This window comes from Odocoileus virginianus, chromosome 7 (assembly GCF_023699985.2).
Source record: "Odocoileus virginianus isolate 20LAN1187 ecotype Illinois chromosome 7, Ovbor_1.2, whole genome shotgun sequence".
Lineage (NCBI taxonomy): Eukaryota > Metazoa > Chordata > Mammalia > Artiodactyla > Cervidae > Odocoileus > Odocoileus virginianus.
In genome coordinates, this window is record NC_069680.1 from 15,461,031 (window position 1) to 15,488,292 (window position 27,262).

At 37.2% G+C, this 27,262-nt stretch overlaps 1 protein-coding gene across 8 annotated transcripts in view; it reads left to right on the forward strand.

Moving 5' to 3' along the window:
- The window catches only part of VTI1A (vesicle transport through interaction with t-SNAREs 1A), a 364,408-nt gene that overhangs the window by 195,064 nt on the left and 142,082 nt on the right, over positions 1–27,262 (forward strand). For 5 of the 8 annotated variants that reach the window (XR_011488635.1, XR_011488634.1, XM_070470169.1 and 2 more), the window contains 2 exons: positions 19,518–19,588; positions 20,647–20,708. Coding sequence is in view for 6 of the 8 variants with exons in the window: in XM_070470169.1 (XP_070326270.1) it covers positions 19,518–19,588; positions 20,647–20,708 (133 nt within the window). In the remaining 2 variants the exon portion in view is untranslated. Of the gene's footprint in view, positions 1–19,517; positions 19,589–20,646; positions 20,720–27,262 lie in introns of all 8 variants that reach the window. The other 3 variants (XM_070470173.1, XM_070470174.1, XM_070470175.1) reach the window with 1 other exon arrangement.

Genomic DNA, 27,262 nt, shown 5'->3' on the forward strand with positions numbered 1-27,262 from the left:
TTTTTTCCCCCCCTCTGGATATTCCCACCATTCATTTATACAACCATCCATCCATCCATCTAGGAAGTATTACTGTTAAAGATCTATTATGTGCCAGGTGTTATGTAAGGAAAGAAATAACACCAAGATGCAATAGATGGCCTCTTGGTTACCTGAGGCCAGATATGGGGAGTGGTTAGACAGGAGAGAATTCTATCTTCTTATCATCCAATCTGATTTATGTGCCACTGGATGATAATACCTTTATAATATCACCCACTATAAATGCATTAGGGAGTAGCTGGACCAGGTACCTTTCAACATTTTTACCTGCAAATACTGCTAGAAATAAAACCTTTTTTGTAGATTATCTAATGACTCATCATCCCACTGTTTTAAATATTTATTCTTTACAGTTAGTTTCGGGTTAGCATTATACCCATTCCAAAGCTAGAATGAATAAAGTTAGCATTGTGTTTCCATAGATCTTCAGATTTATCTTCTAAGATTTGAAAAGAGATGTGAGTTGCACGGTAGAGTGTCTTTTACACTTAGGTTGTCAGTGGGCACTCAGTTTTTAAAGCTTTAAAAGCTTTTAAAGTTTTAAAGTTTTGTAAAGTCAAAAAGGTATCCACCTCACTGTGTGGCAGATGATCAAGTTGGGGACCAGAGGCCTGGGGTGGAAGTCGTGGCATGTGAACTCTTGGAGACCTGCCAAGGTGAAGGACAGATCGGTGGAGAGTATCATGTTTATATGCTGGTTGATCCAGCACATTTGGCACATTTCTCTGTTTAGAACTTGTACAATGTGTTATGCTTTGTTGTAGTGGTGGTGATTTTCACATCATTCTGCCCCATTTCAGTATGAGCTGCTATGTGTTGGGAACATGCTTTGTTCTTTGTGTTCTTACAGTGCCTGCCATATAATTGGCTCTGCATACGATAGACATGAGTTTGAGTAAACTCTGGGAGTTGATGATGGACAAGGAGGCCTGACATGCTGCGATTCATGGGGTCGCAGAGTCGGACACGACTGAGTGACTGAACTGAACTGAATGTTTATTGAATTGAATTCTGATTTTACCTCTGATGTAAAATTTGTCTTCATGGGCAAATTGTTCTGGGAAAGTTGATTTTCATCAGGATTTTCAAGAAAAAAAAGGGTAGAAAAATCCATGAACAAGTAGAAGTGACTGCAAAACTTTTCCTTTAGTTCTGTGGGCCTATTGTAAACTACTTAACTCTCCATCCCACCCCCAACTGAAATAAAGCTTCTCCAAAGGGATGATGGCAATTTTCACTTTTGGAATATTTGTTCAGTGCTTTGAGATCATGATGAAAGACCTGTAGCATGGGGAAGAATTGTTTAGGTGTGATCCCTTCTGAATCCATAGATATAATCAGAGTCAGTCTGCTTATAAAATCATCAACACACTATTTCCCACTACACTAGGTGTTCTTTTGAAGTCTCTCGTACCAAGCTCTGACCTTATTTCTCAAGATGTATCCACATTTTCTAAATGGGAGTTTTGGGGAAGTACAAAACAGCCTCAACGTGCAAAATGTTTTTGAATGTTACTTTCCATTTAACACTTAAGGACATCGATAAAATAAAATATGATATGTGTACTATGTAGTGTTAACTGGTATCTCATTAAAGTCAAGACAAAAAGTGGATTTCCCCCCATACATTCTGTACAGATTTATCATTAGTGCACAACGTTTAGGATCTTACATAAACTTTTTGTCACAGAATTCAGGTATTACACATTTAAAGGAAACAGTGTTTTTAAAGGAAAACAATGATATAATCTATGTAGAAATTACTTATCAATTATCTACCGGATTGATGTCCTAGCTTCTTATGAGAAAAGTAGAAAGATTTTCCTCCACCACTGGAATCAAGGTTTAAGAGTAAAAATGTGGGAAGTGAAAATCAGCTCAAACCATATTTTCTTCTCATTCTGATTTACTATCTCTCTCTCTCACTAGGAAAGAGAGCTAATGGTTTGTGCCAACTTCTGCCTCCATGAAACTAGAGAATTTTTTTAAATTGTCAGAAGATGCTATTTATTCTAGTCAGTGGCAAGCCCAGGACGCGGCATCCTTTGTTACTGATGACCTCATCTTCAGGTTTCTGAGAACAGTTCTGGTCCCAGACTCAGTGCATCAGACTCTACAATGCATACCACCCACTATAAATACATTAAATCATCTTTAAGTTACAACATTGCAGTTTATGAAAATACTGCAGACCAAAAAGAGAAACATTTTCTAAGGTACTAAAGAATCAAGAATAATTTTTAATTCATTCTGCCTTATTCTGTTTCATGTTTTAGAAGATCTGTTGTTGTTATTCTTTTGGTAGGAACCTTAAACATTCTCTCTACTCAGCAATCTTTTTTTTTCTTCAGTATTTTGAGCCTCCAACTTAATAATACAGTTTTTAAATATGGCATTTTGTTTTCAAACAGGAGTTAAGGAGTAGAATAAAAATTCCTAATGAACCATTCCTCAGTCTGGGTGAGATGTGTAGTGGGTTTGAGTTCGTCAGTGGGTATAATGTATACCTATTAAATAATTTGTTTAATCATCTCTTAAAACTCTGAGCCTTCTGGTATCACTTGCTGTGTATAACACATCTTTTATTTGTATTTAGATGTTTGGGTACGTGTTTTTGTTAAGGTTTCAGTCACTTTTCCTGCACCTAAAGAGGAGAATGGGATTTGCCAGTGATAAATGGGGAAGTTGACTAGCTAACTAATAAAGATTTGTCTTAATCAAGTATGATTTGTCAGAACAGGAGCGCACTGGGGTCAGGGCGCACGCAATGAATTATACAGCATTCACAGGAGGAAAGGACCCGGCAAGAGACCTCATAAATATGCTGCCATTACCCACTGCTAATTCGTATTCAAAGAGTGCTCTCCACAGCTAGTTTCTAGGTTGCAGAGCTGTTCACCAGCTTCCCGAGCTTTCTGTTTGTGTGAAAAAAGGAAGTTTCATTATGTGTTGGCATCATCTGGGTTCTCAAGGTATATCACCCCCAAAACTAAGCTGATATCAATAATTTGAAGCATGGCTCATTACATTACATCATATTACATGTGTGATATTTATTAAGTACCTCCTGCGGGCTCTGCAACATGCTGGACATGGAGGGGAGGATACAGATGCACAAAACATTCTCTTCTAGAAGACGTTTTGCATGCTTTCTTATGATCCTTTTCACGTCTTGTCTCTGTTGATTCAATACAGCTATAAACATTTGTTCATATGACTGATTGCTGTGATAGGGTAAATAAGTCTTTTTCCTGGTCTTTACTTTGTAAATCTTTTCTTTGATTTGAAAAGATGGTTGTTTTTCTTCTTCACATGGAACATAATTTTCAGTACTGCTCTATGGCTGCAGCAACATTCAAAGCAAGCTGATTGGTGGTGTTCAGTTGTAGTTGGGAAACTCTAGCTTCCTTGGCTCTAACAGGTCAACATCAGGGACCAACCCTGTCCTCAGAGTTTCTTTTATGCGTAAGTGGTCTATTGCATGTTTTCTAGATCAGATTATAATGATGACAAAATAGCTTGTAGTATCTCAATGTCTAAATTGGGTAGAAAAGATCTTGGCATCATCTTTTTTAATTGGAATAACCACTCTCATAGTTGATGATCCCAGTCACTCTTTGATTAAACTGATGTCCCTATTAAAATAATAATTGAGTAACAGTAATTTTTCAAATTGTTTGAGAGTACGCTTTTGTTATATCAGGGGGTACTTTGGACTTCGCACGTCCAACAGTGGTCCCTCCGAGGAAGGAAGGGTTGAAATAGAAAGTTGGGAAAGCCCACTTTATCCATTCCTACTCTATTGAATGAAAATTGTTAGCAATTGAGCTGTTACTTTGAATATTTCCAGAAGCTTCCTTGGAACACTGACCTCAGCCAGGAATGGAAAAAGAGCACAGTCCTCTGATTTCTGATCCTTTAGAAATTCCATGTCTCCTATTAGGATGTTTACAGTGGAGTGTAGTAGAACATTGAGAATTCTATAGTGACGGGAATTTCTTTGCTTCAGGTGAGAAAGAACCCCACCAGTTCTGTGAATGATATGATAGGTGATATGTGATGATATGAAGGAACTTCCCCTGCGGTCCAGTGGTTAAGACTCTACTTCCAATGCAGGGGGTGTGGGTTTGATCCCTGGTCAGGAAACTAGGATCCCATATGCTGTGCGACATGGCCAAGAAAATATTAAAATAAATTTTTTTTTAAAAGATGATATGAAGGGAATTGGTAGTGTGGTCAAGCCAACGTTTACTTAGAATGATGCCTGAACTTCAGAATAGACAAGTCCTCAGTGAAATCAAAACCTGCCACCCCTGTGAGAAACACCGTAAAGATACAAGGCAATTTAGACAGATGGATGGTGAAAACAAACCAGAGAGATAGTTCAGTTCTCAGAAATGAGTGGTCCTTACATTGACAGTCAGCACTGTCTCAGCAAGTGTGCAGTCACTGACTGCATGTCTCACAGAAAACAAAATGCCTGAAATCCTGGAGAGAAACTGGGAACTCTAGAATTGAGGGTAGAAGAAAGAGTTGGACAAACAGGCCAGATGGCTGGGAAATAGACCCCAGAATGTGAGGCTCTTGGACCCTAGAAGACTCATCTTGCTTTCTTTCAAGTGGAAGTCATTTTTTAATTTTTTAAAGTTTGCCTTATACCTTCATCCTTGTATTTGATTTATGACCTTGGAAAATTCATAAAAGTAGCTTCCTTTTTTGTTATGTGTTTATCCAAAGTGTTGCTTCAAATTGCTTGCCCAGAATGCCTGTGATTTTGGCCATATATGGACTGGTGAAAGCACAATATATGCCGGTGGCCATAACTATTGGCTTGGGGATCAATCAGATGTGGGTTTTGAATACTAGCCAACCTTGGGCAAATTACCTAACCTCTCTGAGCCTCACATTATCTTTAGGAAGGGTTAGTAATAGTCTGCTTCATTTGAAGATTAAGTGTAGTATCTGTCAAGTGCTTAGCACAGTAGCTGGCATACAATGAAGCAGTCAATAAATAATGGCCCAGAATAAAAAAGAAACCTTTCCTGGAGGGAAACATTCATTTCAGTATTTTATACACAGCCTGTAAGCAATAAACGTTTGTTGGATATATATTAAATGAATGAAGTCTTTTTTTTTTTTTTTAATGGCTAAGGGTTTAAGCCTACATGCCTTTTCCCTCAAAAAAAGTCCCATCTCAACTTGTTAATACTCTACACAGAAGTTTGGTAAAAGACTCAATTTTAGTGGTTCCCTATTGGAACCTATTGAGATGTAATTAAAAATGCTTCTTAGAATTATGCTAATAAGTTTAGTATACAGCCTTGCCAATGAAGTCTAGTAAATTCTCTATTGTATTGGAAACAATAGTAGCTTTGTTTTATTCTATATTTTAGAAACTCACGATGTCACAGTGCTTGCTAAGAAAGGCAAATAGTAGTAAACTATTTTTATAAGAGTTTTACTAAAAGAAGTCTCTAAGTGTACATTCGATTATCTACTATCCTTCTAAGATCAGACTGATATTCCAGTTTGCAAAATTGAATAATTCTTTACTGTCCTTCACCTGACATTGACCAGCACTTGACATCTGATGAGCTAGATTATCAAAATCCATATTATTTAGCCTTTTCTTTAATGTCAGAAGAGCAGCATAAATATTAGAAAATCTTTAGCTCCTTCATACCTTTTATTTATTTGTTCTTTTAGGAAGACAGTAATTTGGGCTCAGTTTAGATCTTTTGTCAGCTATACATCTCAAGTTAAAAGAAATACTAAGGTCACATCACCTTAAAACTCTGCTAGAATATACAGTAAAACTATCCATCCTTTTTTGTTATGCTTTTCTCCACCTGTCCACTAACTCCCTTGTTTGAGTTTCATTAAATTCTGCCTCTCAAAATGTTAGTGTCTAAAATGCAGAGCCCTCTGATTTATTCAGGAATAAACTATCTACATCTTTTTGTCTGCTTCATGATATAGTATAAATTCTCCCCCTTAGCTTTTAGAGTCCTCTATAGATTACTCTGGTGTACAATTTGTGTGTGTTTGTGTATGTTTCAGTTAAACTTTATTTACAGCCACAGGCTGGCTGTATTGACTCCAGGGCCCTAGTTTGCCCATTCCTGCTCTAGAATAGTGGTTCTCAAAGCATAGTCCCCAGGAACCAGCAACATCAGCATCATTCAGTTAAACTTTATTCACAGCCACAGGCTGGCTGTATTGACTCCAGGGCCCTAGTTTGCCCATTCCTGCTCTAGAATAGTGGTTCTCAAAGCGTAGTCCCCAGGAACCAGCAACGTCAGCATCATTCAGTTAAACTTTATTCACAGCCACAGGCTGGCTGTATTGACTCCAGGGCCCTAGTTTGCCCATTCCTGCTCTAGAATAGTGGTTCTCAAAGCGTAGTCCCCAGGAACCAGCAACGTCAGCATCATTCAGGAACTTGTTGCAAATGCAACTTCTTGGGCCCCAGCCCAGTCCTGCTGAATTACAAACTCTGGTTGTGGGGTCCAGGAATCTGTCTTTAACAATCTGAATTATTTTTGTTAATTGATTGATCCAAAATCACTTTGGACGATGACAGCAGCCATGAAATTAAAGATGCTTGCTCCTTGGAAGAAAAGCTGTGGCCAACCTAGATAGTGTACTAAAACGCAGAGAATAACTTTGCTGACAAAGATCCATATAGTCAAATCTATGGTTTTTCCAGTAGTCATGTATGGATGTATGGATGTGAGAGTTGGACAGTAAACAAAGCTGAGCACCAGAGAATTGGTATTTTCAAACTGTGGTGCTGAAGAAGACTCTTGAGAGTCTCTTGCACAACAAGGAGATCAGACCAGTCAAACCTAAAGGAAATCAACCCTGAATATTTATTGGAAGGAATGATGCTGACGTTCAAACTCCAATGCTTTAGCCACTTGATGCGAAGAGCCGACTTATTGAAAAAAGATATTGATGCTGGAAAAGATTGAGGGCAGGAGGAGAAGGGGGCAACAGAGGATGAAATGGTTGGATGGCATCACTGACTCAATGGACATGAGTTTGAACAAACTCTGGGAGATAGTGAAGGACAGGGAGCCTGGCCTGCTGCAGTCCATGGGGTTGCAAAGAGTCAGATACAACTGAACGACTGAACAACAAATTGATCTGGGCTTCCCGGGTGGCTCAGTGGTGAAGAATCCGCCTGCCAAGCAGGAGACATGGGTTTGATCCCTGGGCCGGGAAGATCCACCGGAGAAGGAAATGGCAACCCATTCCAGTATTCTCCCCTGGAAATCACATGGACAGCTACAGTCCCTGGGGTTGCAAAAGAATCGGACACAACTTAGTGACTAAATGACAGTGATTGATCTATGGCCCATCTACTTCCACAAAAAGAAGTACTTTACAATAGAAGGTCAAGTAAGTATATCAAGAGTAAAAAACCTAACCCAGGACAGAAGCCAGAAACCAGGAAGTAAAAGGAAGATTTGGGTGGGAATGGAGGTGGGGGTTGATGTGTAAAGAAATCCTAAAGCAGTGCTGTAATAACTAAGGATTAAACTCACCCAGAGCTTCCTAGGATTCAGGCCAAAAGAGAAAACACATTGAATTACATAGCTTGCATTGTTCAGTAGTACAAAATGAATTATTTCCTGAACTGTCACAAAAATTTTTTTTTAGTCGGGAAGGGGAGGAAGTGTGGTGGTGGTCTTTAAGTAAGACAAAGGAATGTGATCAGTCCTGTTCTTAAAATTAGCTTGACTGAAACAGTGTAGAAATATTCTTTATATTGTAATTTCTTAAAGAAATCTTATGAGGACCAAAGCCCACTGTTAAAGGCATAAAGTTCTGTATTGGAGCGAGATATATGGTACTAAAGAGTGCTGAAGAATGAAAGCTAGGTCTCAACAAAGAGACCAACAAGAAAATTATGACTTCTAAACAATTTCTAGTGTGACTTCTAGAAAATTTTAAGAACGTACATGTGTAGACCTCGCTCCCAGGATTTCTAATCTAGTCAGCCTAGAATGCGGTCTCTACAACCCCATTTGTTAAAAGTGCCATGAATGTGTCTAGTCCAGAACTGAAGAAGCACACCACCTGATGAGAGCCTTTGCCATTGACAGTCTTCACATTTCAGTCATTTCCCCTGGACTTTAGAAGGAAAGGGTTGGCAGAAAATCCAAGAATGATAGCACTGGCCAAAAGCTGAAAAGTGGGTGTTCTGTGCTGTCTGTTGAAAAAAGACCCCTTTGCTATAGATCCCGGATAGCAGATAGGTCTTCTCCCTTGTGCCGAGCCTGATCAATTGCAGCAATTGCCTGGAGCGTTGCGAGGAGAGGGTTACTTGCAAGGCATGTTCAGGGCAATGTGATGGATTGATGACATCTGCCAGGTGTTTGGGATTAAGAGTGGCAGCCAGTATCACATATATTTGTTGACTTTGCTCTCAGACTAGATATATGAATAGCAAGAGTGACATTTTGCTGAAAAATGAAAGAAACTGACTTATTCTATCACCCTGAATTTTTATTTCTAAACTATTTCTTTTTAAAAAAATTTTATTGGGATATGGTTGATGTACAAAATCATACGAGTGTTAGTTGTAAAACATCGTGAGTCATAGTTTTTAAAGGTAATGTTCCATTTATAATTATTATAAAATATTAACTATATTCCCTATGTTGTACAGTATATCCTTGTAACTTATCTATTTTGTATCTCTCAATCCCCTGCTCTATCTTGTCCTTCATCCTCCCCTCTCCCCACTGGTAATCACTAGTTTATATCTGTGAGTCTGTCTTTTCTGTTATATTCACTAGCTTGTTTTTATCATGTCTTTAATATCTAAGCCACATTTAAGGATCCTCTTCTCACTTTCTCAGTCTTCCCCTCTAAATTTTCAGCATGCTTTGCTGCCTGATATTTCTTGAATGATGATCACCCTTTCAGTCAAAGTTTTGTGTTTCTTAATGCTCAAACTCAACGGCATTAATATTCAATGTTACCTGCTCATACTCATTGTCCTATGTTTCTTTAGACTCAGTGACTCAGTAACTTTCTGTTTTCCATTTATTCAATATATCCATGCTTCCTTCTCCTACTTAAACCTACATGTCTGCTTTCAGTGTGCTCGGAAGAGTCAAGATATGAAAAAATACTGCATAAAACATAAAATTTTAGTTTATAAATCAGTGAAAACATTGGTCAAGCTCTTGAGTAAGAGTATAGATTAGATTTTTGTTGTTGTTGTTAAGATGTATAAGAAGATAACCCCTTCCAGAGGAATTCTAAATGTTTCATGTGAGTCAAAAATATTCCTTCCTTACACCAAAAAGAAAAATTAAATCAAAATGGTCCAAAGGCCTATATGTGGGAATTCCCTGGTGGTCCAGTGGTTAGAAGTCCACACTTCCCCCACAGGGGATGGGGGATGGACCACAGGTTCCATCCCTAGTTAAGAACTAAGATCCTGCAAGCTGTAGGGTTAGGGTACAGCCAAAAAAAAAAAGACGTATGTATAAGAACTAAAACTATAAAACTCTTAGAAGAAAACATGAGGATAAATCTTCATGGTCTGGATTTGGTGATGGAATTTTAAATGTGACACTTAAAAACACAACAAAAGAAAATTAGATATATTGGATTTATTAACGTTAAAAACTTTTATACGTCAAAATACACTATTAAGAGACTGAGAAGACAACCCACAAAATGAAAGAATATATTTACACAGTATATACCTGATAAGGGTCTAGCATCCAGAATATATAAAGAACTGTCATAACTCAACAACAAAAAGACAAACCAATTTCAAAAAGGATAAGAGACTTGAATATACGTCTCTCTGAAGAAGATATATGGATTACCAACAGACACATGAAAGATGCACAACGTCATTAGACACTAGGGAAATGCAAATCAAAACCTTCACACCTACTAGGATGGCCATAATTTTTTTCAATGGAAAATAACAAGAGTGGCCAAGGAAAATGAGAACCTTCCTGCATTGCTGATGGGAGTGTAAAATGGATAGCCACTGTGAAAAATGAGTTTTGCAGTTCCTCAAAAGGTTAAACACAGAATTACCATATGATCCAGTAATTCCACTCCTAGGTACTTACCCAAAAGAACTGAAAATAGGTATTTAAATAAGTACTTGTACATGGTTGTTCATAGAAGCGCTATCTACAATAGCCAAGGGGTAGAAACCAAAATATCCACCAGTGCATGAATGGATAAACAAAACATAGTGTATCTATACAACATACAATGGAACATTAAATTTAAAAAATATTTTTAGTACTCCATAAAGGAACTCTACTCCGTAATTCTCCAGTACTTTGACCACCTGATGCGAAGAGCCGACTCATTGGAAAAGACCCTGATGCTGGGAAAGATTGAGGGCAGGAGGAGAAGGGGATGGTAGAGGATGAGATGGTTGGATGGCATCATTGACTCAGTGGACATGAGTTTGAGCAAACTCTGGGAGATAGTGAAGGACAGGAAGCCTGGGGTGCTGCAGTCCATGGGGTACCAAAAAGTTGGACATGACTGAGCAACTGAACAACATCAAAGGAACTATACCTGCCATAACATGAATGAACTCTGAAAACATTAAGTTGAGTGAAAGAAGCCAGTGCATATTTTCAGCTTGGTGTGATTTCAGTAATTTTTAGTATTTAAACCTGAAGATTACAAGCAACGTGAGTCTTATTACTCATATATTTATATGTGGACACGCACTATTGCCACATGGCCACATCAAAAGGAGAAAAGTGATTCTATCCTTCAGGTCATCTTTCCCTTCTAGCTTCACTTCAAACCAAGAATAGAGTTAAAACTAAGAAAAAAAAATCAAGAAAAGGGATGTCAAGGAAAATAATCCTACTATTCTAGTATTATCTTGTATTTATATATGATGGTTGCATTTTTATGATTTTATCTGTCCCTGTTTCCATTCCAAAACACTGAGTAAAAGTGTTAGCCTATTAATCTCTGTGCATGGGTCTCAAGCCAAGAAAATAGGTTTTACCACATACATGCATTTGTGTGCATGTGAGAGAGACAAAGAGAGTGGGGATAGGATGGAATGTCAGCTCCTCATCACTTGCTTCTCACAGCAGTAATGATCAATTCAAATATATTAAATTTCCCACCTCACCTGATTCATTTGTTAAGCGTAACAACTTTCCTTGCCATTGTGGCAAGTGGGGAAAGGGTCAGTAAAATGGGCATTTTACCATTCTACAAGAGAATTGGCCTCTTATTTTTTAAGAGAACAAAAATAGACTGAAGTCAAAGGTTTGACAAAAAGAACACTTCCAGGACGTTTTTTACTCTTTGCATAATTTGTAAACAACAGAAAGCCATTCCAGTCAAGACCATGAGATCACAGCGTATTCCTCTGTAAAGCTGGGATTGCTATATGGGAACAATGTCCAGGAAATGTGGAGACAGTCTCTTGTCCCACTCTTGCCCAAATAATTGCTAAGTCCTTTTTCGGGCACTGACATTTTAAATGTATATTAAAGTATTAAAGTGCTTTATCACCCACATTGTAATGCATTTTGGAAGACACTTTCATTTAATTAAAAATTTTGACTGCAAAGATCACTGACATAGGAGTCGGAAACTTGGTTCATGGTTGCAGCTCTGTCAGTCATCAGCAGTGCGACCTGGATGATCTCCACCCTCGAACTCCTGCCCCCTTGTTTGCTCGTCTGTGCAGTTAATTACTCTTAGGGCTCAATTTCTTCTAAAACTCTGGACTCCTGTTATGATAAATTTATAGAAGACAACTGTGTTTTCAAGCTCAGTGGTTCCTATGAACACAGATTTCCTGAGCACCTGCATATGTAATCCATTGCCTCTTAAAATGCTATGTACACTGAGAGGTATAAGAAATGACCTCCTCTTGAAAGAAGTTTGGGCTTCCCTGGAGGTCTAGACAGTAAAGAATCTGCCTCCAATATGGGAGACCTAGGTTCAATACCTGGGTCAGGAAAATACCCTGAAGAAGGGCATGTAACCCACTCCAGTATTCTTGCCTGGAGAATTCCATGGATAGAGGAGCCTGGTAGGCCAAAGTCCATGGGATCACAAAGAGCCGGACACAACTGAGCAACTAGTGCTAAAAGAAGTTTACAGCCTCACAGGGAAGGAAGAACATACGAGTAAGGAATCACTGGCAGATCCTATAGCAGCAAAGCAGGAACATAAATGAGGGGAAAGGGTCAGGAAGGTAGGTGGCAGCCTCCATATGACCTGGCTATTACAATGAGCCTATGTTTATCATGTGGAAATGGGGACTCCGTATTGCTCTATATTCCAAATTTCAAAAGAAGCTTGAGGTCCAGTTTTTTATATGAAATACACTTGTTTAAAAAAATTTGTTGTTGTTTTTGTTGCAGACCAGTTCAGAAATGCTTAAAACACTGTTTCACAAAAGCAAAACATGTTTGCCAACCACATAGATCCTGCAGTTCTCCCAATAGCGACTTCTGAATAAGCAGATAATTATCAATAGAATGTCATACATTCAGTGATAGAAATGTGTATAGCTCACAGAAGAATACAGAGAGTGATTAACTCTACCCATAATGATTTCAGAAAGGCTTTCTAATTACTTTCTAGTCACTTGTCAATAGTTTACAGCCCTTTTTGTTTTTTTTAAGAATGAGCCATTCATTCACCCCAGAGATCTGGACGCTGCTGACCCCGGCTCCCTTGTCTGTTAAGTAAATACATGTTTGGTAAATTCCACAAGTGAGCCTTTGGAATGTGTTTTGACAGTTTTGCCCATTCAGATTTTCTGCTGCTTCATCTCCTGGCTTTAACATTCTTTATTGAATTGTGAAAATGGGATGTCCTTCCTGCTGCTCTGGTCTTATTTCATAGAATAGAACAGATTCATTCTCATTTCTGAATGGAGCTGTAATTAACATGGTTCCTTTTGTTTAACAACCTCAATTTACATAGTACCTGCTCATTCCAGAGCATCATTATTGGAGGCACAGCTTCATTGACTGATGTCTGAGGGCTCTGGGAATAGCATTTGCTAATTATCTGCAGCAAACCAGGTAACTAAGGGGAGGTTCTGCTATGACTTTGATGAAAGTAGTGCTGATGATTTTTTAAATTGCTTAATGATAGATTTGATCATCCTAAAACAAAATAGAATACATACTTATCTGCCAAGTAGGTGATGTTAAGTCATCATTGCTGAAATAAAGAAAGAAAAGAATGAAAAACCTGGGGCCCTATGCATTCTTTTGCTATGTTTGCTACTAAGATTGCATATAAGTTTACTTTCAGGTTATATAAATATTTAAGTATTTCTGTAGTAATATTGTCATCAAAGTGCTTGTAAATATTTTATATTACAGTAAATGCAGGTGTCCTCAGAGGCCAGGTAGGCTACTGCATGAACCAGTGCAGTGGTAGACTTGGGCATTCTGAATATGACACCACTTAAAATCATTTCAATTTGACTTATTTGTTATTTTTTTCAACATTGTCTTGGGGGGAGGGGGAAGGAGGGTGGGATACTTTTGTGGGTCTGAGTTGTCCCTTGTGCTCTAGTTTGCTTAAATGCTCCACAGAGAAAAAGAGGCGTTAAGATTTTATAGTCATTGAGTCCTAATATTTTAAAACTAGAAGGGGCACTAAAGATTGTCTATTCCAAGACTGTCATTTGACATTTAAGGAAACTGAGGCCTAGAGAAGGAAAGTGTTTTACCTAAATGAAACTACAAATAAATATGTCTGTATTTCTTTTGAGTGGATCTTAAAGACAGGGGAATTTGGAGGTCCTTCCAAGATGTTATTTCTGTATTCTGTAATACAGTGACACTAGCCACTTGTGGTTAGTGAGCCTTTGAAATGTGACTGGTGCTACCAACAAACTGAATTTTAAATTTTATATAATTTTAATTAATTTAAAAAGTCCTATGTGGCCAGCAAGTACCATATAAGACAGAGAAGCTCTAGAATTAAAATTTTCATCCCTGACTTAAAACTGTCTACCTTGAATAAATATTCTACTACTTCTTATAAAGTTTAAAAGACTGTCAACCATATACTTCTATTTACTTCCTCTCTATCTTTTGTGCTGTGGTTTTCTTATATTTTACTTCTATACATGTTGTTATTATTTTGCTTTACATGGATCTAAATTTTGTGGATGCAAATTTGCAACTAATATCATCTCCCTTCAGCCTGAAGAATTTCCTTTACATTTCTTGTAACTAAATTTTGCTTGATAATACTCTCATTTTTCAATATGTAAAATTATCATTATTTTACTTTTATGTTCAAGATATTTTTCACTAGATATGGAGTGGCCAGGATGACTTTGTATCCCCCTAGCACTTTGGGATATTATTCCACTGTCCTCTTGTTTTGTTTCTGATGAAAATTGAATCCTCCTTCTTACTGCTTTCCAGCATGTTTGGACTTGACTCTCAGAGGGCCAGCACCACAAGAATATGTGGTAATATGAGGTTTTGCTTTCCTAACCAGCCCCTTCTCCACTGCCTCTTTCATGGCAAGATTTGGAGATTGGGCGAGAATTGTCAAACCAAGCAATTTGCTTTTGTGTTTAGAACTCTTCCAGATCCCATTCTGTTCTGTAAGCCTACATTTTACACAGGATGTTTCACTGATTTCCCTTTATTCCTGAAAAGCCTCCCAGAGGGAGGTCTGAACTCAGACCAGGTACTCACTGTGGGTGTGAATGTTGCCACAACCCTTTGCTCACAAATGAGATGCTTCTTTCTCTCTAGAATTCATCACAATTTCTTTGTATATACCAGATATCACCCACAAAGAATGATAATTATTTTGTCTGGATTTTTCTTATTTCTCTGAGAGTGAATATTTGTTGTCTTTCTACATCTGAATTGGAAGCAGTTCTTTATATGCCTTGAATTGTGAAATAATGAAAGATGGTAAAAGATCTGCCTTTTCCACATCCCCGTCTATCCAGGGATCAGGAATTCAAAAAACTCTTCATGTCTGAGTAACATCGATACTGAGGATAACCCATTCAGGGCATGATGCCAGAGTCAGTGTCCAGGCAGATGTGCTAAATGCCAAAGGATGGTTCATCCAGCCACTCTGTGAGCAGCTCCCTCCTGAGAAAGCTGTATGTCAGCTACTTTGCTCTCCCAGAGCAATACGTTTTTTGCTAGAATTTCTTGAGTCATGTCCAAAATTCAGTACTCCAAATTGTTAGAAAAATATTACTTTGTGTTTTGCATCTGTCAAGTTGGCATTCTGCAATATACATAAGAAAGCACATGCTTCAAAAATAGCTCTTTTAGGGACTTCCCTGGTGGTCCAGTGGTTAAGACCTGGTGCTGGTTCGATCCCTGCAGGGAGCTAATATCCCACATGCCTCATGGCCAAAAAAACAAACATGAAACAGAAGCAATGTTGTAACAAACTCAATAAAGATGTTAAAAATGGTCCACATTAAAAAAAATTTTTTTTATATAGCTCTTGTAAGTCTTTCTATTCACTCCACACTTCACAGAAATCCTCATATACAAACAGCTGGATAGTTGCAAATGCCTTTTTCCCGTTGCTAAAATTGCTAATGAAGTTTTTGAGTGCCAGAAAGCCATCTTACCTTCTGATTTCTTCCGAGAAGTCTCAACTGGCTATCTTCAAATTTTAAATACTTTGTTGAAGAGTAAAAGTGAAAGTGAAAGTCTCTCAGTCATGTCTCACTCTTTGTGACCCCATGGATTATACAGTCCTTGGAATTCTCCAGGCCAGGTTACTGGAGTGGGCAGCCTTTCCCTTCTCCATGGGATCTTCCGAACCCAGGGCTCAAACCCAGGTCTCCTGCATTGCAGGCTGATTCTTTACCAGCCGAGCCACAGGGAAAGCCCAAGAATACTGGAGTGGGTAGCCTATCCCTTCTCCAGGGGATCTTCCTGACACAGGGATCAAACTGGGGTCGAATGCAGGCAGATTCTTTACCAACTGAGCTATGAGGGAAGCTTTGTTGGAAACCATATCCTTAATAAAGTTTGTAAAAAGAAAGTTATATATAAGTGTACAAAGGAATGATTATTTTCTGCTTTATATACTTTATAGCATAATGGCTAACATCTTTTTTTAATATTTTGTATTTATCAAATAGAACATTTTTGGTGAATTATATTGAATAATGTAATTATATATATTCCATGTTTATATTATAACATGATGTGAACTTCCATCAGTCCTGCCTTCTGATTGGAAATATTTCATCTCCAAAATACAAATTCAATACATTTAAAAAATTAAGTTCATTCACATGTCATGATTGTTCAGGTGACATTATTATTTTATGAATGGAGGGAAGTGATTCAGTGGTACAAGTTCCTCAAAATAAGTCCTGCCTTTTGTGATGCTGGTCCAGTCCTTCAGGAAATATTTTGCCAGATTTGTGGTTCTCTGGTTCTTCTCCATTCCTTTACGGGGCAACAGAGTGTTGAATACCTATGATATTATCTCCCATCCCCTGTAAAATGTATTGAAAAGGAGAGGAAATGTTAGCCAAAACCTATTTTGCAGTTTGTGACCCAGTAAAAAAGGCCATAGATCAAGGATATGATGATTCATTCTGGGTAATTTTGAAAACAAAAGCTCACTTTATAAATTTGAATGCTATACTCCCACAATGATTCCCAACCCCCTTGTGAAAAGGACAGAAGTAGTGCAGGAAGAGACTTTTCTCTCCAGGAATTCATTCATCATGTTCATACTGACATGTAGAGTTCCAGCATGTATTGATGGCATCAGTTTTTATTTTCTTTTATGCTTCCCATTGTTTCCTAATCTCCAGAACATCCTCACAGTCAATAAGTACAGTACTTATAAAATTTATGATTTCTCAAATTATTTCAATAATGGCAGTATGGCAATTCCCATTCTAAAGGTACTGTACTGCAAAAGTTTAAAGAACTGAAAGCTCTAGACTCAAGATGTCACATCTGCATTGATTTATAGTCTTTCTTGTATTTCTTATTGATATTTTATGTGAGTGCTTTTTTTTAAGTTATTCAAGAAAAGTAAATCTAACAATGTTATTTTTTTTAGTGAAGTAATCCCTCAATGTCTATTTTGTGCAAACAGAGTCTATTTTTAAAATAATTCCCTCTTAATTTGTTGTTTTGTTTTGTTTTGATTGAGGTAGGAGAACAGATAAGTATGCATAACTTACTTTGCTTGAACTTTTTTTTTTTCATTGTATAAGGGTCAGCATTTCTAGTATATTTGGCCTAGAATTTTCTTTAGTGGGTGATTCAAATGGAAGGTTGTTGCTGTTCAGACGCCAAGTCATGTCTGACTCTTTGCCACCCCACAAACTGCAGCACACCAGACTCCCCTGTCCTTCACTATTTCCTGGAGTTTGCTCAGATTCATGTCCACTGAGTCAGTGATGCCATCTAACCATCTTATTCTCTGCCACCTCCTTCTCCTCTTGCCTTCAATCTTTCCCAACATCAGGGCCTTTTCCATTGTATTGCCAGAGTACTGGAGATGCAGCTTCAGCATCAGTCCTTCCAGTGAATATTCAGGGTTGATTTCCTTTAGAATTGACTGGTTTAGCAAGTAAGAAATTAAAGAATTCTGTTTCTAACAAATGCATGGTATTTGCCTGTTAAGACCAGAACATATGCACTCTTGCCAATATCTCATCTTTTGTTAGATGGGGTTAGTACTTGGATACTGACATATTTCCCAGGAGGCAAAGAGATTGAGGGAATTACTTGAACATCTCAAAAGACCAGAGTTCTTCACCTCTTGTTCCATTGATTCCTTCAGTAGCAGACTGTAGATCCATTCAGAACAGTTTTTCCTCCAGTGAACCTGATAGAAACATGGATCTATCACCTACATTCCAGTGTTGCCTTCTCCTATGCCACACATGATAAGCTTTGAGAGCAGGAACAAACCCCCAAACTTTTCATATACTCCTTTTTTCATTTTATCCCCACATTGCTTTATTCCTTCCATGAATTTTTGCTGGAAACATCCTAGTGATGAGACACAACAGTAATAAATTATTTCATATTTTTTTGACATTTATATACCATAAATCCCCCCCCCACCTTTTTTTTTTTTTGCCACACCACACACACCACACAGCATGCAGGATCTTGGTTCCCCCACCAGGGACCGAACTTGTGTTCTTTGCAGTGGAAGTGCACACTTACCACTGGATTGCCAGGGAAGTCCCAATACCATCCTCTTGAATGAGAGAATATTATATAAATAGTATTTTGCTGAACTAATTATAGTATTGATGGTATTCATAGATACTAGAGATTTTTAAGTTAAAAGTGCATTAAAATTGCTATATTATGTTGATTAAAGAAATTCAATATAATAGTAATACCAAATAGTATGACACAATTGAATATTGTAATTGTTTTCCAAAAAAGAAAATTGCAACTCTAGTTGTTTCCTACTTCTCCATTTTTGGCGTCATCTTCCACTTTTATGATGCCTCCACTGGGACCATATATCCAATTTTACCTTAAGGATATATTGTGTGGAGTCAGTAATAAAAAGCTATTATCAATCTTAGAGGAGATATACTAGAAATGGAGTAACCTGTGAAGAATTTTCAGTTTTGTATAGGTGTCAAAAATATAATTGAGGTTATTGTATTTAAGCAATTCTTATTATTTGGATTTTCTATTATGAAAGGAATACGCAGTCCTTTTTTGGATGTGCCATGAAATATGAACTCTAATATAACATTTGTCCTTTAACTGCTAAGTCATCACCATTAGCACAGGAGTTCATGAGTTGAAGGGCTTGATCTTGGTTACTGGTCACATCCCAGCATCTACACCCAGCACGGAGTGTATTGAGTGCATTGATTCTCATGTACTATACAATTACATACATTTGTGTGGTACACTATAAATTTCAAAAAAATTTTGGTTATCTCATTTGACTCTTAACAACAATGTTCTGAAAAAAAAAAAAAAAAAAAAAAAGGACAGATTTTTTTTTTTCCCCGATAAATAAAATTTCAGTTCAAGTGGATTATGGAAGAACCAGTTTTTAGGAGGATGTTGGAGTCATAATAGTTCATTGTTTTTTGTTTGTTTTTACAGAAACTGCTCACTGAGCTTTATTTTGTGTGTGTATTTAATTTTTCTTGGAGAAGAGTTGCTTAGCAATGTGTTAGTTTCTACTGTACAGCAAAGTGAATCAGATATATATATATATATATATATATATATATATAATACACACACACACACACACCTCCTCTTTTTTGGATTTCCTTCCCTTTTAGGGGGAGCACTGAGTAGGATTCCCTGAGCTGTAGGGTAGGTTCTTGTCATTGGTTTTTTTTTTAACTGATCCTGAGCATTCAATAAATTCTGTACCTGTTGTCCTTTTGGTACTTCTGAAGGTTTTCTGAAGGTTTTTTCCAAAGTCACCTTTCCTCACTCAGATTTTCTTGTCCATAGAACAAATTGGCCAGGAGATGTTGGAAAACCTCAGTCACGACAGAGAAAAGATACAGAGAGCACGTGAAAGAGTAAGTAGAAATCGTATAATCTTTTCACAAATTCAGTAAAAGAAAAAAACATAAGCCAAAAATATATATAAAAGGTCTTGGGCAGATGCATAGGCTGTAGCAATTACATTGATGTAAGATCCCCTGGAGAAGGGAATGGCAGCCCACTGCAGTATTCTTGCCTGGAGAATTCCACGGACAGAGGAGCTTAGCAGGCTTCAGTCCATGGAGTTGCAAAGAGTCGTATACGACTGAGCCACTTTCACTTTCATGCATGTGTGAAAAATGGCTAGGGCGAAGAAGGGTGTAGAGCCTGGGTAGGGGGCGGGGAAGTGTGTGATGCATAAAGATTAAGCTGACTGTGTGCCCCCAAGTAGATATTTTATTTAGTGCTGTAGCTAAGAAGAGGCCTTCCTGATGGCTCAGCTAGTGAAGAATCCTCCTGCAATGCAGAAGACACAGGAGACTCAGGTTTAGTTCCTAGGTCGGTAAGATCCCCTGGAGGAAGAAAATGGCAACCCATCCCAGTATTCTTGCCTGAAAAATCCCGTGGGCAGAGGAGCGTGGCTAGGGCTACAGTCCAAAGAGTCACAAAGAGCTGGACACGACTGAACGACTAAGCACACATGCACGTAGTTAAGAAGATCGTTGATGGAGATTTGGGAGTATGTCAGCAGGTCTTTCAGAGTGAAAGTAAACATATGAATCTCATCTTCCCTCAGTTCATTTTGTTTCAGTTTTTATCTCTAGGACTGTGTGCATTCTTAAGGTGGAGATATTGATTTATGACCAGATATCTATTAAACTTTGTCAACCTGTGAGACATTTGCTTTTATATCCAGTTCAAGTATCCAGTTTAAAGCTCCTGGGGTTATCTATTACATGTAATTTTCTAAATCTAAGAATTTTTTTGACATTGGGTAGGCATCAAAAATGTATTTTAAAGTATTTAACCTTTGTTTTATGAATCGGATTTTCCATCATGAAGGAAAACCATTGCTTGCTAGTGCACTTTAAAAATAATCTAATTGCCTGAACTTTCATTTTATTATGTGTTAATTCTGCTTTTCTCCTCCTAGCTTCGGGAAACAGATGCTAACTTGGGGAAAAGCTCCAGAGTTCTGACAGGGATGTTGCGAAGGTAAGAGTCAGGTAGGGTCTTCCTTTCTCTCTGTTCCTTTTTTTACAGTATATTTTTCATCTCGTTGCAACCGGGCATTTTCCAGACATGCAAGCTTCTGCTCTTAGTACCTGTGTCAAGACCCTTTTGAAATGACAGAGCACTGGTATTAACTCTTGTTTGGACAGGGACACACACACTCTGAGTAACTTGGATTAGAAAGTTTGAGCTCGAGGGGTTACCTCAAGCTATGGAAAAAATTAGGGTTGGACATAAAGTATTTTTTCATAGCCTGGGGAAGACCCCATGGCAGCAGCAGACTGATTTTATTTTCTATTTTGATTGCCTTCTTGCTGTCGATGAAATGCTGGCCTTTGGTTTCAGGAGCATACTTACTATTAGCTTTGCCCTCTGTTGCCTTATTTAGATTTCTTTTTAAAGCGACTCTGTTCGGGGAAACATTGCTATTGTATGTATACTTAAAAATGATTTTTGACGTCTGAAGAATATCAGAATAATCTGAATTTACTCATGTGTAAGCAAACAAATGTTTATGTTCTGTATGTGTAATTAGCCTTTGATTGATAGAAGATACTTGGGAGAATATGTGAAAATGAATGAATGAATGTGGGTAACAGTCTAGATTCTATATTTTTGGAAGTGAGAAATGTTTTCATTGTTCTGAAAATTGGAGTCACTTTTGATTTGGGTGTATTCAGCATGAAATTATTACATTCAGAATCTACCAAATAAGAGTATCTTCTAGCATTATCTTCAGTTTGGAACTGTGGATAGAAATATAAATGAGAAATGTTGAGAATCACCTTGGAATAGCTGACTTGGAATTTTAAAGAAAAGAATCTTGTTTATCATTGATGCTTTAGTGGCAGCTATTTGAATATAAATAAAGTTTTCTCTAATCACGTGTCCATAGATAATGTGTTGTGTCCAAGCATACTGCTAAAAGTATGTTTGCTGAGTGAGAGATTAGTTTCATAAAAACAACCAAAGACATGTCCGCTTAGTCTTCTATTGGCCAGTGTGGTCAATGTAATTTCTCTATCAGGCTGATGAGGAGCAAGGTTAAGTTACTGGGGCTCTTCTAACTCATGTTGACACAACTCCACACATCCCTCCTTTTCCTCCACCCACAGTCTCAATTCACCATAAACAACCAAATTCTCTGATTAAAGGTGATATGTAAATGACCTAGAAAAATGCAAAATCCACAGATAAGTGGCGATTGAAAGAAATGCTTCAATGCCTGTAAACAATAAAAAAGGGAAAAAAGGGAAAAATTCTCTATTGCTTCCCTGGGAGGGCCCCTGCGATGTGAGCTGTAACAAATATTCTGCATATGTCTCCATTTTGTCAAATCTCATTAAAGAGTCCTCCCACTTTATGTCAATTGAGCTGTCCAGAAATCATTCATCATTTTTAGTGTAAAAAAAAATCATGTGGTTATTTAAATAATATCATATTAATGTTAAAGTTCAGCTGTCATTTAATGGTATGGCTTAATCAGACGTAGCATTTAGGAAAAATAGTTTATCCAGGCTCTACATAGCTTTCAGGTTGGCAGATTCAAATCAGGATTTATGGGTTTCTAAACCAATGTATTTCTATCCACGTTTCTGCTTGATGTACCTCACCCTTTTGTGCAGGACACTGCAGACAGTTATTTCAACAAATAAAGCATCTCCTCATATTGTGTTTGAATAAATTTGCAAGTCATTTAGAGAGGGTGAAGCACAAACAACTTCTGTAACCTTTGACTGGGCTTTCTTTAGAAAAATCATACTAACAGGGTTACTTCATAAGCCCACAGAAAAAAATTACTCTGCTGAAATCTGCTTGGGGTTCTCTTTGTACACAAACTCAGTCAATCACTGACTCATCTCCTTTTGCACTCTTATCTAGAGTGTGAATGGAAATAAAAATCCCCAGATGGACATCACCTTGCTATGTCTGAGCCAAGGAAACTCTAAAGTCCACCTGTGCACATTGGTGACTGTGTTTTTCACTAAGCACAGCTGGGATCCTGGTATCAGCCAAGGCATCCAGATACTTTTAATCAATGCTGTAACCTAACTGGAACTTCCCAATTGGCTCAATAGTAAAGGACCTGCCTGCCAGTGCAGGAGACGTAGGAGACGTGGGGTCGAACCATGGGTCAGGAAGATCCCCTGGAGTAGGAAATGGCAACCAGCTCCAGTATTCTTGCCTGGAAAATTCCATGGACAGTGGAGCTTGGTGGGTGACAGTCCACGGAGTTGCAAAGAGTCAGACACGACTGAGTGAGCACGCACACATAAACTGAGTCCTCAGGAACTAAATGTAGATGCTAGTTTTGGTTTAGTTTCTAATTACTATCCCACTTGATATACAATTTATATATTTTGGACTTGGGAAAGGGCAAAAGTATTTACCAGCTTCTTCCGTTCATTGTTTTTTATTATTTCCATGGAAAAGCAGTCTCTAGAGAAGTGGAACCAGCGTGTGTGTTTCTAATAGGAAGTCTTCCGTTGACTTCTCTGATTTTGCTCCTCTGTTGTATCCCTCCTATTCACATGGCATTCATTCCCAGCCCTGGTGAGGTCTTATTTCAGAGAGAGAAGTCACAGTCTCTTACCAAAACTGCACAGCTACATCGTGTGTTAACAGTTGCTTCGGATTTAAGAAAAGTTAGAATATCGAACAATGTGCTCATCTAATGTGTAAATGTATACCAGAAATGAACGTCCTTGTCCAGGGCAATTGTTTACCTGCATATAACATTCTGCAATATACCAGACCACCGACTCATTGGTCATAAGTCTGAGCAAACTCTGGGAGCTCCAAGGGACAGGGAGGCCTGGAGTGCTGCAGTCCATGGGGTTGTGAAGAGTCAGACAGACTGAGCAACTGAACAAAAACACCAAACCAAGGAGTTTTTTTTATCTGAAAGAAAGATTGCTGATTGTTTTTAATTTTTCTTTAAGTTTGTTTTTTGTCAGATGAACAGAAATGGCGTATCATGGTTCCTCATTTGAGTCACTTTGCTAATATTGATTAGTCTATTGTAAGGACAGGTGAAACCAATGTTTAATCAATGCCAAAGTTTGTATATAAATCCATCTGATTTTCTGTAAGAGTGACCAAAGGTAAATAGGGAAATAAAAATAAGTAAGTGGCAGCAACTACCATTTAATCTTTTATTAACTTAAAATGAGGTTTTAAAAAAAAATACATCTCCTCCCTGTCTGCTACCCTCCCTTCCTTCCCTCTTCCTTTCTTTTTTTCTCTTTATTTACTTCTCTAAATATTTCATGCCTAAATACAAGGACTTGGGTCTTCTCAAATGAAACCAGTTTGATCCTTGCCTTCAGAGTACTTCAGTCAAGTAGAGAATATGTGCATATAAAGAGGTGTAAGAATTCATAAAATTGACTGATTCTCAAGGAAGCTATGGAAGATTCTGTAACTTAATTAATTCTTACTGGTTATTAAAGAGAGTGCAAGGAAAACAAATAACCAATGGAAAAATATGTTTTAAATAGCTATACAACCAGTAAGTTTGAAAAAAATAAACAGAAGATGACTTATGGAATCATAACATAAATTTTGAAAGAAACTAAAGTATATAGAAAACACTGAGATATATCTAGTGGAAAAGCAACTGATTCAACCTAAATAAATATTCTTCATGTAACTATGCTATATCACCAAAAGAAAGAAAACAAAGGGGAAAAAACGGTCCACTCAAAATTGTATTAGTAAAACTTGATATCAGAATGCAGATATAAGTGATTTCCTGGAAAGTAATTTTTCTTCTGTCTTGACATAAGATGAAGAGCTACCTGGGGACAAACTGTTCATTTCCTGACTCTGTAGACAGAGCTTTAAATAACATGGTGTTCAGATAATAATGAAAATGGCCATGAAACAAATGACCATTCATGTGGTGACGCGGGGGTCAAAAAAAAGTGAATTTTTCATTGACTGCCACAAAATTAGACTATCATAATTGGCTGTCTTAAAGTGCTTCAAGGAACCCTGAGATGCTTAAATGCTCTTCTCCTTATATTTGCATGCATGTGCATGTTTGTGTATATTTTTTTTCCTATATATTTGAATGGAAGGTCTTATTAGATCAAATAGTACCAGCAATCAGTGAAAATGAAAATAGACATTTTCAAGATTTTCAGCCAGAAAACAAAAGCACATCATGATTCTATTTCTTTTTGCCTCTGAATAGTGAATAATTTATCAGTAATTGTATGTTTATTTCTAAAAGTATTTACAGGATTCATTAGAAACATTAGAGTTATAATTTGAGATCTTTGTTGACATGAGTTAGGAAGATATATTTTAAGTTTATATTGGCGCATTGACTGCATATACATGGGGTCGCAAAGAGTCGAACACAACTCAGCCATTAAGCACATATGCTGGCAAAAGGCTTATAAAAGGAAATGACATACCTAGTATTTTGTAAAATACCTTTTTTTGTATGATATCTTAGTATCAAATAATTTTCTCTTTCTTGCACACTACCAATCTTTGCCACTAATATTTACACACACATATATAATACATCAGAATGTTTCCTTGAAAATGTGAATTCTGTTTATCCTCACATCATGTATGTAGTAACTTTCTTGAGTATGTGGGTATTGAGAGGTATCTTATAACTAGTCTATTTAAACAAAGTAGATGGGATTAAATGCAGTTGAGATAGCTATCATTATACATTTTTAATTGCAATATAATTGATTTATTATATTATTTAAAGGTGTACTGTATAGTGATTCAGTATTTTTATACATTACAAAATGATTACCACAAATTTAGTTACCATCTGTTACCAAACAAAATTATTATATTATTGACTGTATTCTCCATGCTGTATATTATACTTATGTGACTTAATTGATTTTGTAACTGGAATAACTTAATTCCCTTACTATTTCATATATGTATTTTTGTTAGAACTACTTCTAAGCCCATCTGGGGAATAATTGTCACCTGTCATTGTTATCACATTTTACATTTAGACATGGTTTTGTTGCTTTGGTAGAATGACAGGTAAAAACATCTGGAAAACTTAAATGTACTGTCAGAATGATTCCTAAGGGTAAATATATCAGAAACACCAATGCAGTTTCTCTAAGCAATAGAAATATAGTTTTTTATCAAATAAATTTATTCTTAAAGAAATATGCTATGACTAAATGTTTTTAATCTTCTTTAAAAATTCATATCCACACCCCATTTTGCCCAGGAAACATTTTTTTATATTTTCATTATTCTTATTGTAATGTCTGATAATTCAGCAGTTAAGAGTTTTTAAATCTTGTGAGAAAAAAATGTCCTTGAGAATTTACTTGCAATTTTTATACACTGAAAAATGCCTTACATTTATATTTTTCACTTTTTCTGGTTTTTGCTTTTCTTTCTTTATGTCATTTCATTTCTTTCTTGGCCTATTTTTACTAGTGATGAACATGGGCCCTAACCTGAAATTAGTATAGCAAAATCTTAACCTCTAAGATATTCTTCAGCTTTTAATCAAGTGCTTATTCTTTCAGAACAAAATGATTCAGATTGCAGCAGATTCTTTAGACTTAACAGATTTAAGTTCCATGCTTAGAATAATGCTACAAAGAGAAAAAAAAATTTTTTTAAATCTTAGTCACTTTTTGTGTGAGTAAATTTATTGCAATACACTTGACTCATTGCTCTCATCCTCTGACCCCTTCAAGGATGACGTGGGGGATGTTTTTACCAAACTAAAGAACAGTTTTGGATTTCTTTATATATATATGTTTCTCTTTAATAATATTCTTGTAGCTTTAAACATAGAATTTTGGTCCTGTGTTAGACATTTGAAAACAGCATCTGTCAATGGTAACTGTACCAGCTTGCTTTAGGTGTATGTCTGACCCTAACCATACTTAACACAAATCAGATTTAATCCTTAAAAACCCTGTGAAGGAAGCATCATATCTCCATTTTACGGATGAAAATAACAATGCTTAGTGAAGTAGACTCTCCATATCACATACAGAATGAGAATGTGAACCTAGCTCTCTCTTTTGAATGCACTACACAAAAGGTTCTTAGAGCCAGTTTTCACTAACTAGTAGTGAAAGTGAAGTCGCTCAGTTGTGTCCGACTCTTTGCGACCCCTTGGACTGTAGCCTACCAGGCTCCTCCGTCCATGGAATTTTCCAGGCAAGAATACTGGAGTGGGTTGCCATTTCCTTCTCTAGGAGATCTTCCTGACCCAGGGATTGAACCCGGGTCTCCCACATTGTAGGCAGACACTTTACTGTCTGAGCAACCAGGGAAGTGAAATGAAGACTTAAAACAAACTGGTTTTCATTATGCGGATGGTTACTCTTATCTGCTCTCTGTGTCATGATTCCATTTCTCTTGTAAAATAAGTGTGGTAGTAAACAATTTCCTTAAAATAGTTGATTGTTACAACAAACGGAAAAGGAAATCCTTGGCAATCATGTGTCAGTTTTCCCACCTTCACCTCTCACTCCACACTTTACTGGTCTGGAAAACCTAGAATTTTAAGAGCCCGT